The 15,313-nt window shown below is 36.2% G+C and overlaps 1 protein-coding gene across 2 annotated transcripts in view; it reads left to right on the top strand.

Moving 5' to 3' along the window:
• The window catches only part of LOC18428679 (ketose-bisphosphate aldolase class-II family protein), a 109,098-nt gene that overhangs the window by 66,001 nt on the left and 27,784 nt on the right, over nt 1-15,313 (top strand). For both annotated transcript variants that reach the window (XM_020663864.2, XM_088865124.1), the window contains 9 exons: nt 4,693-4,780; nt 5,006-5,125; nt 5,845-5,963; nt 6,047-6,119; nt 6,212-6,331; nt 7,163-7,231; nt 7,345-7,515; nt 7,629-7,676; nt 7,790-7,931. In XM_020663864.2, coding sequence (XP_020519523.1) covers nt 4,693-4,780; nt 5,006-5,125; nt 5,845-5,963; nt 6,047-6,119; nt 6,212-6,331; nt 7,163-7,231; nt 7,345-7,515; nt 7,629-7,676; nt 7,790-7,931 — 950 coding nt within the window. The remainder of the gene's footprint in view (nt 1-4,692; nt 4,781-5,005; nt 5,126-5,844; nt 5,964-6,046; nt 6,120-6,211; nt 6,332-7,162; nt 7,232-7,344; nt 7,516-7,628; nt 7,677-7,789; nt 7,932-15,313) is intronic.

Below are 15,313 nucleotides of genomic sequence, written 5' to 3'. Positions count from 1 at the left end.
GGAATCCAATCTAGAACTGAGATCTGGAGGGACGAGAGAAACTCACTTTCTTTAAAGTGATAGACGCCCCCCAACTTGGAAAAATTCTAAGATGTAATTCGGTACTAGCGGTCTCACTCCCATGATACAGTCAGATCGGATTAAAAAACCTTGAGTAAAGTTTAGTTGATATTCAATTTGAATAAAGTTTATTTTTGGCAGTAAGTTATTATGATCCTAGATCCTAGATTGTAGTAGGCTTATTGATTAAAAAAGCAGTCCGCCTAGCACCTAGGTGGGCTAGGGGGCCTAGGCGCAACGCCCAGGCTTAGGCGCCCACTTAAAAACTCTAGGCGAGCACCTAGTACCCCACCTAGGCAGGTGCCCATGGTACTGTTCCTGGGCGCCTAGTACCCCACCTAGGCAGGTGCCCATGGTACTGTTCCTGTGCGCCTGCCTAATACCCCACCTAGGAGGGCCGCCCATGGTACCTAGGTAGGCACCCAAAGGACTGCATCCGCCTAGGTGCAAAAGTACCTATCAAGTGGGGTACTTTTGGTGTTTTTTTTTTGAATTATAAGAATACATGAATATGCATTTTTAATGCAAGATCTAGACCTAAAACTTGATTATTTGACACCCTTTGACCCCCTTTGAACTTGGGAGGCTGCTTAGGCGTTGGGTGGCTTAGACTGCCCCCCCTCCTCCCCGGTTGCCCGGTGATTTTTGGATTACTGAATAGGCTTATTTTATTATATTTGTGGCATCCGTAAGTAGAATTTTCTGTTATTAATACAAAAAAAAATATTTTGAATTTATAGCCTGAAATTCTACATAGCTACTTTGTTTACATTTTGTCTCTAGAACGACTCCTGAAGTCTTCCCAACCCTACCATGGACCATAAACCAATTTTCCTAAAAACTGACACTCCTCTCTCTAGCCTCGACCTTTTAGACTTGGACTCGCTTGTTTATAGGAGCTAAATCGCAAAGGCCTTTTACCTCTTCCTGACAGTCACTTAGGGTTTCGACTAGATGGCGAGGCTGGTTTCAAATTGCATAAGAAGTTGCGGCTTCTCAAATATCATTCGTAGTTTCCCATATAATTTTATTTCAGTAAAGAACCCTATCCTCTCTAACATTCAAGACCTAGATTCTCTCAAAGAATGAGAGAATCCAGGTCTCTGTCCATCCCAAAGGGTTCCTTGCGTAGGGACCTTCACTTAAAACTTTTGGACCTCCTCAAGAACGAGGTGATATATTTGTATCTGCTGTTTAGAATTAGATGGCTCTCCTTTGGTGATAGTGTCAAACTTTCTTCTGTAAAATGTTTAGCTCACAGTGTAGGGGCAACTTCATTAGCCAAATCTCTCTAGGTGATCTCTCTCCAATGTCTCAGACATAGTCTCAGCTTTCATCTCCTTCTTCCAAAACCTCTTCTCCAGTGCCTCTAGTCCATGCCCCTACATGTCACAACTTTCCTTACCCTTGATTTCTCCTGAGCAAGCCTGTTGACTTGGAAGGTCCTTCCGAGTTGAAGGGTTGTCATCGGCTATCTTTGTCCCTGGGAAGGTCATAACTCCTGGGTTTGATGGTTTCACAGTCATTATCTTTGCTCATTTCTAGGAAAGATCACCCTGGATTTCAGGGCCTTCTATCACGAATTCTTTTAAAAAGGTATCATTTGCAAAGAGGTGAACTCGACCTTCATCGCGCATATCCCCAAGGTGGAAAATGGGTGCTAAATTAAAGACTTTTGTCGAATTAGCCTTCTAAATTCTTCATACAAAATCCTTTCTATGGCGTGGACACTAGACTCAAGTCCGTCTTAAACAACATTGTCACTCCTAACTAGAATGGCTCAATTTCAATTGTCAGATTCTAAGCAGCATATTTCTTGCCCATGAGGTCATTCACTATAGCCACCATTGTAAGATCCATGGTCTGGTTCAGACCGTGTGGGCTTTCCAATACGGCTATTATGTGTAGATGCGATGTGATGGTTTATGATGAGGATTTGACTCTTGTCCCTTCAGGCCTACCAAATCACATACAAGGGTCATACAGTCTCTTGGCAAACTACACTGGGCATCTCCGACCTTATCAAGGGGTAACCATGCCAACCCTTCTTTGTTTTTCTCTATGCCCAGGTATCTTAGGGGCTTATAACTCAATTGGCGTAGCTCGTCAAGCCTTGTTTGAGTCTCGGCATCATAATTGCCAACTTCAGTCCCTCTGGACAGTAATCCTTTGGTCCCTCTTGACCATAATCCTTTAGTCCTTATGGACCATACTCCTACTGGATCATATCACTATAGTCATAGTTTTATATGCTCTTGTAAGTCCTTTAAATGACCACAAAAACCCAACATACATAACTTTAAAATCAACTAGAATTACATAAGGCTACTATGCCTCAATTACAGCTACTTAAACTTCAATTGCAACATTTAGTACATCCGTACACTCTTTAAACCAAGGATTACAACTCAGTTAGGGTCACTTAATAAAAGTCCAACCAAAATGTGCATGGAAATCGAACATACACCCCTTAAAGTTAAGTGCCCTAAAATTCAGCAGTATACAACGCAAAATTATACATGATTTCCAAATATAAACACCACAAGAGTCAATCTCCAAATTACATGTTCAAACATGTTCAAGTGCTCAATGGATCATGATCATGGGAAGCCAATTGGAGCTCAATATGCCTGGTTTACAGCCAAGGTCTTTATGACATACATAGAGTGACTATCCAGATTGTAAATCACAACTAAGCTAATTTCACATCATCATCTCAATGGGAAGCAATTAGCATCTTATAATCTACAATTTGTGTAGCACTTTAATAAAGAGAGCCCCAATATAACTTGGATCCAAAAATGGGAAAATCGTGGGAGAAGAAATTGACATGAAAATCACGTCAATTTGGCAAGAAATTAAGAAGCGTGGCATGGGAAAATTTTGTAGGCTTCATAGCCTTTAGAGCCCGTGAGAACATGTACATATATAATAAACGATGGTAAATTGTACACTTCATTGGGAGTGTATGATTAGTTGAAGGGTTAGGCGGCCTATGGCTTGGGTCATGTCCAAAACCCTTTCTCGGCATAGGCACTACTGTTGAGGGTTTTTGGAGGGTCATCCCTTATTGAGGTCAGAGAGATGCCTAATGATGGTTTGTAGGCTAGGAGAGCTTCATGGTCTCCTGTGCGTGGATGTAGGCCTATGAGATGAAGGGTCAAATCCTCAACAAAACTTACGCACAACATTTTTAGAAAAGCAACCCTTTAGAGAGTTATCTGTATATGTGCATGGAGACAGTCTCTTTTGCAATATAGTGATACAAGTCCTAGACCAAGTAGGAATAAAATTAATAATTCATTTTGAGCATAAACTTTATTCCTACTTGGTCTAGGACTCATATTACTTTATTGCAATTGGGACTCTCTCTATGCACATGTATACATAACTCTCTAAGGGGTTGCTTCCCAAAAATGCAGCTATCCATACGTACATGCTATGCGGAAGTTTTGTTGAGGATCGAGCCCTTGCTCTTATAGGCCTACATTCGCATACAGGAGACCACGAAGCTCTTCTAGTTCATTCTGTCAAGTTCTTTCTAAGTTGTTGCAATGCACCGCCAGATCTACCTTTTTTTTTGCCGTTTATTCTTCCTTTAGGCACCACGCTTGAAAATTTATAGAAATTTGAATTTATCTGAAAATTAAAATGTGAGATATTTTCATTGCAGCTACTTAGAAAAGAGCAAGATCGTCTCTAAAGGATACATCCTTACTTGTTAAGCAATTGCAAAGTAGCTATACATATGCACCATTGTGACTTATGGTCGCATGCAACCCTGTAAATTTGGGAATTTATTGCGATAGACAATAAGAACTGTATTGCATATTCTAAGTTTAGAAATTTTCCATAAAATGACCTTAAAGTGCCCTGAAATTTTCCGAATTTGAGGTTTAGGCTTTTAAACTCACGTACCTAGTTCTAATTTGTTATTAACATCAAAGAACTGAGTCTCAATTTTTAATGAGAGTTTAATCTTTGGATGTGCATGGTTGAATAAGAAAGATAAATAGGAACAAATGACTTAGAATTTGTACTTTCGCAAATGCGAAGTAACACATTACGTGACTTTTTTCTTAGCATATAATACTCAAGATTGCTTGTGGAATACATTTGGAGTATTAAATATATGAGGTGTATAACATACTTCTTCTTTCATGGTATTTGAACTTATTGGCCATGCCCTTAGTTGCATTTACTTTTAAATTATGAGTGATTCCAATTGACTATAGGCCTTTCAAAGCTAGAAGATTCCAATATTTGGAAAGGTCTGGATCTCATTATGCGTGTTAAGCTTGATTCAAGACACAAACACACAAATGTATTATGAATATGTGTCCCACATAGAAACCTACCGGCATTCAAGGGATCTTTATACGATGGCTGCAAGATTTTGTCCTTCCCTCCAGTGGAAAGGTGACTGTGGCATTAACCTTGACCTTAAAAGCAATAGGTTGACAAAATGATTATCACTATGGCTGAGAAAAAATGAGGTGTTAAATTTTGTATATTGGAAATGAATATGTATGTTCATCTTTCAAGAGGAATACCTTTTTGGATTTCCTTGCATTCTCCAACAGTTTGATTCCATTTGTGCTGATATTGTTTGACTTTCTGATTTTTATGCAGGAGCACAGCATCAATTTCTGAACAGTTCCACAGAAGGCCTTCTTGCTTTTTTATTTTAACTAATTCCCGGTCACTGGCTTCTGAGAAGGTAAGTGGGCCATGAGATGTTGCCTATACCATATGCTGCTAACACATTTTTATGAACATTTTTCAAGCCATTATTAAAGTTACATAATATTGTGTAATGATGCTATTTTCTCACTTAGTACTGATCCCCTTGTGAATTCAAGAAGTTAAAGAAAGTAAATTCCTTTGTTGATGGCCTCTCATGGAAATTTATTGTTTGAGTTTCAATTGTTTTTATCTTTTATAGGCTGCACTGTTGACAAAAGAAATATGTAAAAACATCGACATTTCAGCTAGATCAGTAGGAAACATTGATTACACTATAGTTCTGAGAGGTGATTCAACACTTCGTGGCCATTTCCCAGAGGTATGATTTTTCTCTTTGTCACTTTGTATTCCATTTGAGTTACTTCCATTAGGTTAATGATTAACTTTGCATTTGCATTATCATCATCATCATCATCATCATCCAAATCTTATCCCAATTAATTGGGGTTAGCTACATGAATAATGTTCCTCTATTCTTCTCTATCAAAAGTCATACCTTCACTAAGACCAAAAATCACCATATCTTTTCTCAGTACTTCTATCCATGTGCTTTTAGGCCTCCCTTTTGTCCTTTTAGAGCCTTCTACTTGAACTAAATAGCACCTTCTAACGGGGTGTTGTATTAAGTCTATATTGCACATGGCCAACCACCTAAGTCTCATTTCGCTCTCTTATCGCTATTGAAGACACACCTAAGTTCCCTCGTATATATTCATTTTGAATTCTATTTTTTTTTATCTTGCCACTGATCTATCTCAATATCCTCATTTCAGTCATGCTCTTCCTATAGATATGATGTTTATTAACCGTTCAACATTCCATCCCATAAAGCATGGCTGGTCTTACAACCGTCCTATAAAACTTTTCCTCCAATCCCAATGGTATGCGACGGATCACATAAAACTCCGGATGCACATGCACATCTCCACTTCGCCTCTATGTGCAACATCTTCCTCATACTTTGGATGCACATCTCATTTGCATTTGCATTAAAGACTGCATATTTATAAGAACACATGGCTATTACTATCTTTCTAGGAGGTGGATGCTGCTGCTTCTGTAATAGGAGAGGTAGATTCATGGATCATTTGTCCTTTCTTTCTCCAAGGAGGCCGTTACACTATTGGAGACATACATTATGTATCAGATGGAGATAGGTATCATATGTCGTCTACGCTAGTAGATTTTTGGTCAAATATTAGCTGACTATTTTTTTCATTCGGACTGTTCTATGTGCCAGGCTTGTTCCTGCTGGAGAGACAGAGTTTTCAAAAGATGCTGCTTTTGGATATAAAGCATCAAATCTTCGTGTGGTATATTTTGACTGCACTCCTTGGATGGTGGGTTTTCTACATCTTAGGATGATAAATCATTCTTTTTAATTCTGTTTAATATCAATGTTTAGTGGATTGAGGAGAAAACGAAGGGACGCATACCTGCCAATACTGTTGCATCTATATCCATTGATCTTTTACGCAGAGAAGGTCCAGCTGCAGTTTGCAAGTTTCTTTGCAACTTGCACAAGGTATTGCTATAAACTTATGCTTTATCCTTTTCTTGATTTGAATGAATGCTTGTATAATTTATGTAAAGATACATGTACACACATGCTCATAACCACATCCAAGCATAGCCAGTTCCATTCATTTAGACACCTTAGTGTAGAGTGCATATAACAGTGTCACCACTCTTATCATTTGGAAAATGAGATATGTCTCGTACCTTGAAGGTTCTAAATCCTAATATGTCCATCAAAGCCTGCATATTCAAGATAATCTGGTGGTTTAGGTTTCCGAGGCTTTACCTTCTTGATGATAAGAGAGTATTCCATGAGTTTTGCTAGGATTTTTTAGTCTGTAAATCAATTGGATTTCATCTTATTGGTTTTCCTTCTTTGTGAGTTTTCTTTGGCATGGTTTAATTGCTTTACTGCTCTATGGTGGTCCTAGTGCTCTGTATTGTATGTGCTGCAGTCATTATGACCTCATCAATATGACATGAGGCTGAACCCCTTAGAATCAGTCTACAACTCTTTTATATAATTCTGCTCTCTGAAGATATTCTGTTTACGCTCTAACTCCACTTCCTTAAAGAGCGATCTTATATGCCTTTAGGCATTAACTCTTTCTGATGTGATACCTCTTTTGGCAAGGGTTGAAAGTCATCCTTCTTGTTTAAATGGGGGTACATAAAGTTATCTTCTCAGATATGCCTCTTTCTTCAGATAGATTTATCTTCTTTTCCAATCCAACTTTTCAGAAACCTTTTTGTTCAGTAACTCTAATGACAAATGGAGGCATAATCACAGTATTAAATATTCGCACTTACACTGTCAATCTTATCTTGTTGTTGACAGGGATCAGTATGCATTGTCAATGCAGCTAGTGACCGTGACATTGCTGTATTTGCAGCAGGAATGATCCAGGCAAAGCACTGCTCTATTTCTCTTTGTATATTTCTGCTTTTTGTGCTGTAGACTTAATCATGGATTTCAATTACCTTATATGAAATAAAACTCTCCCATCCAATCCTTGATAGGCGGAAACAAAGGGATTGCGCTTCTTATGCCGTTCTGCTGCTAGCTTTGTATCTGCTCGTATTGGGATAAGGCCCAGGGCTCCCATTGGTCCAAAAGATCTTGGGATCCAATCTGAAAGAAATGGAGGCCTCATAGTTGTAGGTTCTTATGTCCCAAAAACCACAAAACAGGTTTGCATCCATTTTTCAAAATTCAGTGTTTCTGTTCTTGCTACATTATTTTATTGTGACTTGTGATAGCTGTACGCTATGTAGTTTCACTTGTGATAATGTCCCTTTTGCAGGTAGAAGAACTGAAAACACAATGCAGCCATTTACTGAAATGCTTAGAGGTGATATCGTAACCTACCTTCTTATGAAATATGACCATTTGTCAGTTTCTTTTTATAATTCACATCTCCTTGTTATCTTTACAATCTGAAATCTAGATGTTGCTTTGAGACAGATTTCTGTTGATAAACTGGCAATGAAATCATCAAAAGATAGAGAAGATGAGATTAATCGTGTGGCTGAATTGGCAGAAGTTTGCCTTAAAGCCAAAAAAGACACTCTATTGGTGACCAGCCGGGATCTCATTACGGGCAACTGTGAGTCCCTTCGTTTCATTTATTGTATTTCTGATTAGTGGCATGGTCTATTTCAATAACCATTGAAGCGAAATAATTTGTTTTATTTTATTTGCAATTTATAACTAGTTAACCATATGAAAATTTGTTGCTTCTTGCTAATGATTTGGACATTAAGATGTTTGCGACTTCTATTGTTGATGATTTCCATTTATTGGGTAAGGATGAATTTGAACTGTCATTATCTGGAGATCACATGGAAACATTTTGAGAAGTTGTGGAATCCCACTCTTAGCATGAGAAGGGTTCTATCGGTATATCAATTGGCTGGGGGAGTGGAAAGGCAATGGAGATTTTCTATCATAAAGGACAGAGTTTCCCTTTGATGTGATGGGAATAGCTGTTCAAACCAGAGCATGAAGGGGGTCAAGGGATTAGGAATGTCAATGCCATGAATAAAGCACTACTGAACAAATTGTGGAGGATGGGTGAAAAAGAGGGCAGATTGCTGGCTGCAATGATCAAGGGGAAATTCTGTACTCTGAGGCGTGGTGCCATTATTGTCACACCTTCAGCTAGAGTCTTAGCGGCTTAGAGAAAGATTTTTATGGTTAGCTCAGACTCCAGCGAGTCGCTCAGCCTTAGCAGCCTGGAATACCCAAGTGTACCTTGTACAATATTCAGGTGAGTCTTTAAGTACTTGTCTGCGTACTGTTCATAGCACAGTTTCAAGGGTCTCCGTTTTTCAATTGTTTTCTATTTTGACCCCTAGGGTTAGAGATTTGAGCCCAACTTGAGTCCTTAAAAATATTTTAGCATGTTCTATCTGCTAGTACCATTAGATTCGCGGCAAAACAATCCGATTGGATAGAATTTTGAGATCAAAGATTTTGGGTAAGGGTTTGCTTGATTTCAAAAAATGCGATTTATTCACTAGCTTTACTCAATCTTTGATGATATTTTATCCCAATGCCTATTTTTGGGTTCTTTATGCAGTTATATTACCAAAAAGAAAGTACTTGAGATTTTTGCAATTTGTATGTAATATTCATCCAAAATTTTAAAGAGCCTGAATATCCTAAGTCCAAACTCGAAACCCAGAACTGGTTAAGTGGTTCTGATTAGGGTTGTCTAAGGAAAGCTTTGACAAGGATTAGAGGCATCAATTCGCACCTAATGCGAAGACTGGGGGATCGACCCCAAATATTACAGTAAATTTCAATTTTTCAATTTAAATTCATGTATTTGATCTATTTTTACTAGTATCACTCAATCTAGTAATATTTTTGTTATTATTGCATTTTATCAATAACAAATGAGTAAAGATTATATTTTTATTTGATTTTCTTTTACACTGACTGACTTTTTAAAACTTGTTTTGATACCAATTATAGGGTTTTTCCCATCTATTAAATGGTGATCTATTGTACGCCGATGACCACCTCGTTTTTGGGAACACTAATAATCAATCCTACCATGCCCTTGAACACACTCCATACATCTTCCAGTCCATTACCGGGCTGAAAAAAAACTCATTTAAAGAAGCATATTCTTCATTAACTCCAATTTTCACAAAACCCAAATTAGCCAATTCCTAAACTGCAACATAACGGAACTTCCATTATTCCAAGGGAATCTCACCCCTAATCTTTTCCTGTCCTTAAAACCATGTCCAAACTTAGAGGTTTGAACCAAAATAATCTATACCTCCTTGAAAGACTTACCTCATCAACTCATGTCTCACTTCAATCCCGAATCATTGGTGTTCTACTTTAAAACTACCCTCAATCACCATAAATATCCTAAAGAAGCTACAAAGGAACCTCCATTGGGGAAACCAAAAAAACCAAAGACATCCAAATGTTGTTAAATGGAGTAATATTTGTAAACCTAAAAACGAATGTGGGCTTGGCATCAAAAGAATTAAATACATAAACACGTCTTTACCAGCTAACTTGGACGAGAATTGACAACTAGAAAACACTCCCTGTGGTCAGATCTGATAAGGAAAATGTTCCTTGGCAGATATCCAATAGGCCCCCAAAAGTCACTAGAAAAGGTTCTTGGGCCTGGAAAGGCATACATGAAACCCTCCCCACTTATAATAAGACATCCACCGGACGTTAGGTAATGAAATACCTACTTTTGTTCTGAATAATAATGGAAACTTCGCATCTCAAAGTGCTCATGAAATGCTAACAATACCTGAATGGCCATATGGAGAAAACCAATTCACCCTAGGTCCTCGTGGTAAAGAGGATAATCACAACCAATAGTGTGCATAGATGTGGACTCTGATTAGCTAATATCTACCACATATGTACGGATGATAATGAAAGTCATAACCGCCTTTTTATTTCATACAAATTTGTAAGCGACACATACAAAGCAATCTTGTGGAGGTTCCATAGGGCCACTATTGCCGGTTCAAGTATCCTTACTCTCCTAACGAATTGGTTCAAAAAGTAACTGACAAAAAAATACCTTGCCAAGATTTTGGAAGTCTCACTCCCCACCACCATATGGGTGAATTGGCAAGAAAGAAACCGAAGAGCAAAAGAAGACCGCAAGTTGTCATTCCATAGGGTTCTAAGGGAAGTAATTTGAAAAATCAATAATACGTTCCTGAAAGTATGTCCGTCTCACCTAAGGATGGAAGGGAAAGAACCATTTATAGAAGATGAAAAATTGAGCTCCTAAGGAGTATAATATTTGGAGTGTTTGTAGGGTGGACCTTTATAGATAGTGAGGATCTTGAGAGCTCTTTGTTTTCCCCTTTATTTTGTAATTGCACCTTGAAATAAAAAAAATAATAATACAAGGGTGGGGTGCTGCTCAAACCCTTTGCTAGGATAAAGACCTCTCTTGATCAAACAGGAACCCCACCCTGACACCTAGGATCCCATGTATATCGTCAACGCTCGCTTTTGTGCTAGAATATAAAGTGATATATTTTTGTTGTGGAGTCCTCTTTGTGAGACTATGGTATGTGTCTATAAGGCATTGTAGAGTGCAGCGCATTATATTATGTTATGCTTCACTCTTCATTGTCCTCAATTTGAATCCTTGACTTAAAAACTGATAGGCCTCATCTGAATTAGCACTAGAATAGTAAAATGATGTTAGCCACAATAGCATTTGTTGTTTCATCAGTTTTTGGGCAAATAAGTCAGTTTTTAACCATTTTTTTCATTTCAACTAATTTTCTATTTTTATAGATTTTTCGATATTATTTTGATTCAATTTTTTGGGGGGTCTTTTTTGGCCCTTTCCTTGGCTCGGTCATGATTAGGCACGTTTGAGTCAACTCAGGCTCTACAATTAGTGCCTTGTTTGAGTTTGCTTTACAAATCATTGATAATTAGTGCTCACTGAGATTTCAATTCCAATATTAGATTTGGTGTTGGGATAGGTCAATAGGGGTTTGCTGCGGTATAACATGTTTGGGTAGATTTGAGGATAACAGTGGACCCAAAGGTCAATATTTGTCAATATGATGAGCAGGACTATTGATCAATATGATGCCCAAATATCCTCAAATTGATCATCTCGACATCAAGATGCATGGACATGAGAAAAATATGGATTTCAAGTTTTGGAAATAGTGTATCTTGTAATGCATTTTTTGACCGTCAATTTTCAAGATTTTGAAGTTTCATAGATCTGATCGATCTACCCAATTTTTTAAGCTTGAAATTTTATAATTAGAGATAAAAATATATTTAAGGTTATCACAAAGATTTCCAGTACTGAAACCACATTTCTTGACACTATTTGAAGGTGCGCTTTACTTTGATTGTTTGGAGCCTCGGCTCTATACAAACCTCACCCTTTATATTGTTTAGCCTTTATTTGTTTTATGTCTCGAAATAAAGGAAGTATTGTCTATAAGTTATAATTAGGGTTATTACTTACTATTATAAGAGGGGTAAGCCACTCAATTACCCTTTCTATCTTTCTCTCTCTCTCTCTCTCTCTCTCTCTCTCTCCCTTCTTCTTTTTCGTCCTTATTTTCTATTCTCCCTTTCTCTCTCTAAATCCTACCAAACTGTTTTCCTCTATACTTTAGTTTCAACTTGGTATCAGAGCCATACGATCGGTATAGATGGTATTGTAGCATGGTACTGTAGCAGATTGTTGTAGCATGTTGATGTAGCACTTCCTGTAGCACTTCCTATAGCACATTACTGTGGTAGGGGGTCGATCTTCAAAAAGGTACGCAAGAACGGTGTTTGGGGCCGACATCATCGTTTGGGTTAGATAATATCATCATGCCCCCCAACTCTTTTCCAGCAGTATATGTCACATCCCAAGTTTTATAACACTAATATTCTTGAGATGTGACAGTCTATTCTTAAACTATAGAACAAATTCAGAATTTCTACTATATATTTTATCAAAATTGATTTTTCCATTTGTTAAAATTTTCAAAATTATACAAAGTCTACTCACAACTTATATTGACATGAAGGTCTTAGATATGTACATCTTTTGATAGGACAAAAGTTACAGAGGTGAACTTGAACAAAAGTTACAAAGGTGAATTTAACCATGACTACAAACTTCTTCCAAGTTACTCCTGCTGTACATACGAACAATAAGGCTGCAATTATTTTGAAATGAATCCACAATAGTTTGATGAGTTTGGCTATTCAGTCATCATAATCATTAAGAATCATGGTTGGAAAATGTAGTTATTTTCTAAATGAGTGCATATTGAGAAAAATGGAGAACTGTTCAAATTTTTAGACAGAAATACACAGTTTTAACATAATTCAAAAGATATTTAACAATATGAGGAAAAAAAGAAATACATAGTTTATCATAATTCAAAAGATTTTACAAATACCCTACCAGCATCTCAAGTAGGTCACTTATATACCCCACCAGCATCCTGGATGGGTTCACTTAATCCCTACCAGCGTACCGGATAGGTCCACTTATACCTCACCGGCATACCGGATAAGTCCACTCAATCCCTACCTGTGTACCGAATAGGTTCACTTAATTCCTACCAGTATCCCGGATAGGTCCACTTAATCCCTACCGACGGCTCGGATAGGTCCATTTAATTCTTACTGGCATCCTGGATAGGTCCACTGTTACCTCACCGGCATACCGGATGAGTCCACTTGTATACTTAAAGTATCTTTGAAAACTCTTAAATATCAGGAAACAATAATATCATATACTCAATATATCCTTGAAATCATAGCACGAATTCACATGAAAACACTTTCACTAATGTTTCTTAAAACATTTTGAGCTCAATTTCTTAAGTACAGTTTCAGAAAGGTAACAATTATGAGAGTCGTTTTTTAAAAATTGATATCTTATACAATAAACAGTTTGTAGACAGTAGAAGAATCTTATGGAAATCCAGAGTTGAATACTAAATTTTCAACTGTCTAAAATCCTTAATAATAGATAGAAATATCACAATTTTATTAAAAGCAGAAATACCAGTTTTCAAATAACTATTTTATAGGAAAATGAGATCACTTACACATAAAACTTACAGTGTCTAAAATTCATAACAATTGACGGAAATGTCACAAATTTATTAAAAGTGGAAATATCAGTTTTCAAATAACTATTTTATAGGAAAATGAGATCACTTACACATAAAACTTATAGTGTCTAAAATTCATAACAATCGATGGAAATATCACAATTTTATTAAAAGCAGAAATGCCAATTTTCAAATAACTATTTCACAGGAAAATGAGGTCACTTACACATAAAACTTATAATGTCTAAAATTCATAATGATAGACGATCACTTACCTATACGTCACTCTGGGATGGATATGTTGTTACTGCTGTCAGATTAAGACTGGGATTAATGATGTTCAGCTAGAGGTATGGGAAGAGAGACCAAATGAGTTTATATAGAGAAAGGGACTATAAAAAAAATGTTCATATTATAAGAGAGAAATATTCTATGCTTATGATAGAGAGGATGGAATTCGTTGAAGAGAGAGAAAATAATGAACATATTTTACTATCATACTAATAATGAACATATAATTTTACTTATCATTATAATACTAATATTATAAGAGAGAGTGAGAGAGAATGAAATTTGTTGAAGAGAGAGAAAATAATGAACATATTTTACTTTCATACTAATATTATTTTATTATCATACTAATAATGAACTTATTATTTTACTTATTATTATAATACTAATATTATGAGAGCGAGAGAATAAAATTCATTGGAAAGAGAGAGAAATTAATATATATTTTACTATTATATTAATATTATGGTACTATCATACTAATAATGACCAATTATTTTACGATCATACTATTATTATGAGAGAGAAAGATAAAAATAATGAAAGCCTAATGAGGCTATCATTATAAAGATATTATGAGAATAATCATGCAAGAGAGAGAAACTTAATTGTAAGAAAATCATTTAAGATAGAGAGAAGAGAAGAAGCTTACATTTGAGAGGAGAGAGAAGACCCATTTATGATAGATTAATTATGGGTCAATGAGGGGTATTTATAAGTGAGAAGGTCAATCTTCATTTGACACATGTCAAACATGTCGCCTTTTTCCTCATATATATGCCACCTCATGACAATTATCACTTTATAATGACACATTATCACCTCATAATGACAAATCACTTTGTATTTAATTATCTTAATTTAATTAAAATAAAAGTGAAAAGGAAATTTTAGGGTGGTCCCAAGGTGCATTCATATTACAATGAACTATCACTATTTAAGTGTTTTATATTACTTTTATTTATTGTTTTGTTGTTTATTATTATTATTATTATTATTATTATTATTATTATTTTTATTATTATTATTATTATTATTATTATTATTATTATTATTTTTCAGTTCCAAAAACATTTTTAGGGCAATGGAGGTGAGTTTTGTTTTTTTTTTTTTTATGATTCTGGATGGCGATCAAGTATTTATTTGAAAATCTAGTTGCTGAATGGATTAGGGTTTGTATGCCCTAATCAAAAAAGTGCTTTTAGTGCTGTTTTTTTATTTTTTCTAGAAAGGAAGTATGATTAGATCTGAGGGTGTAACCAGATCTGTAAAACCTTTTATTTGAAGAGATGAAAGGGTGTAATTTGATCTCAATTGTTGATTAAGATCTGAGAATGTAACCGAATATTAATTACAGTAGAGAATGCCTATGCAGACATCAAATATGGAGTTAATCTGGACCCCAAATCAAGAAAGCCAGATTTGATGGAACCAACAATTTAGAATGTCGGTTAGAATATTTTTTCGTGGAAAGAAAAAACTGGGATACATTAACAGCCATGTGGAAAAACCTGACCTGAATGATGTTAAATATGCAGACTAGGAGCTGAGGATATGCCTATTATGAATTTGGATACCTTTTTCTAGGCAGCCTAATATG

The sequence above is a fragment of the Amborella trichopoda genome, chromosome 4, assembly GCF_054954075.1.
Source record: "Amborella trichopoda isolate Santa Cruz 75 chromosome 4, AtrichopodaSantaCruz75HAP2 v2.0, whole genome shotgun sequence".
Lineage (NCBI taxonomy): Eukaryota > Viridiplantae > Streptophyta > Magnoliopsida > Amborellales > Amborellaceae > Amborella > Amborella trichopoda.
This window is presented reverse-complemented; position numbering and strand designations above follow the sequence as displayed.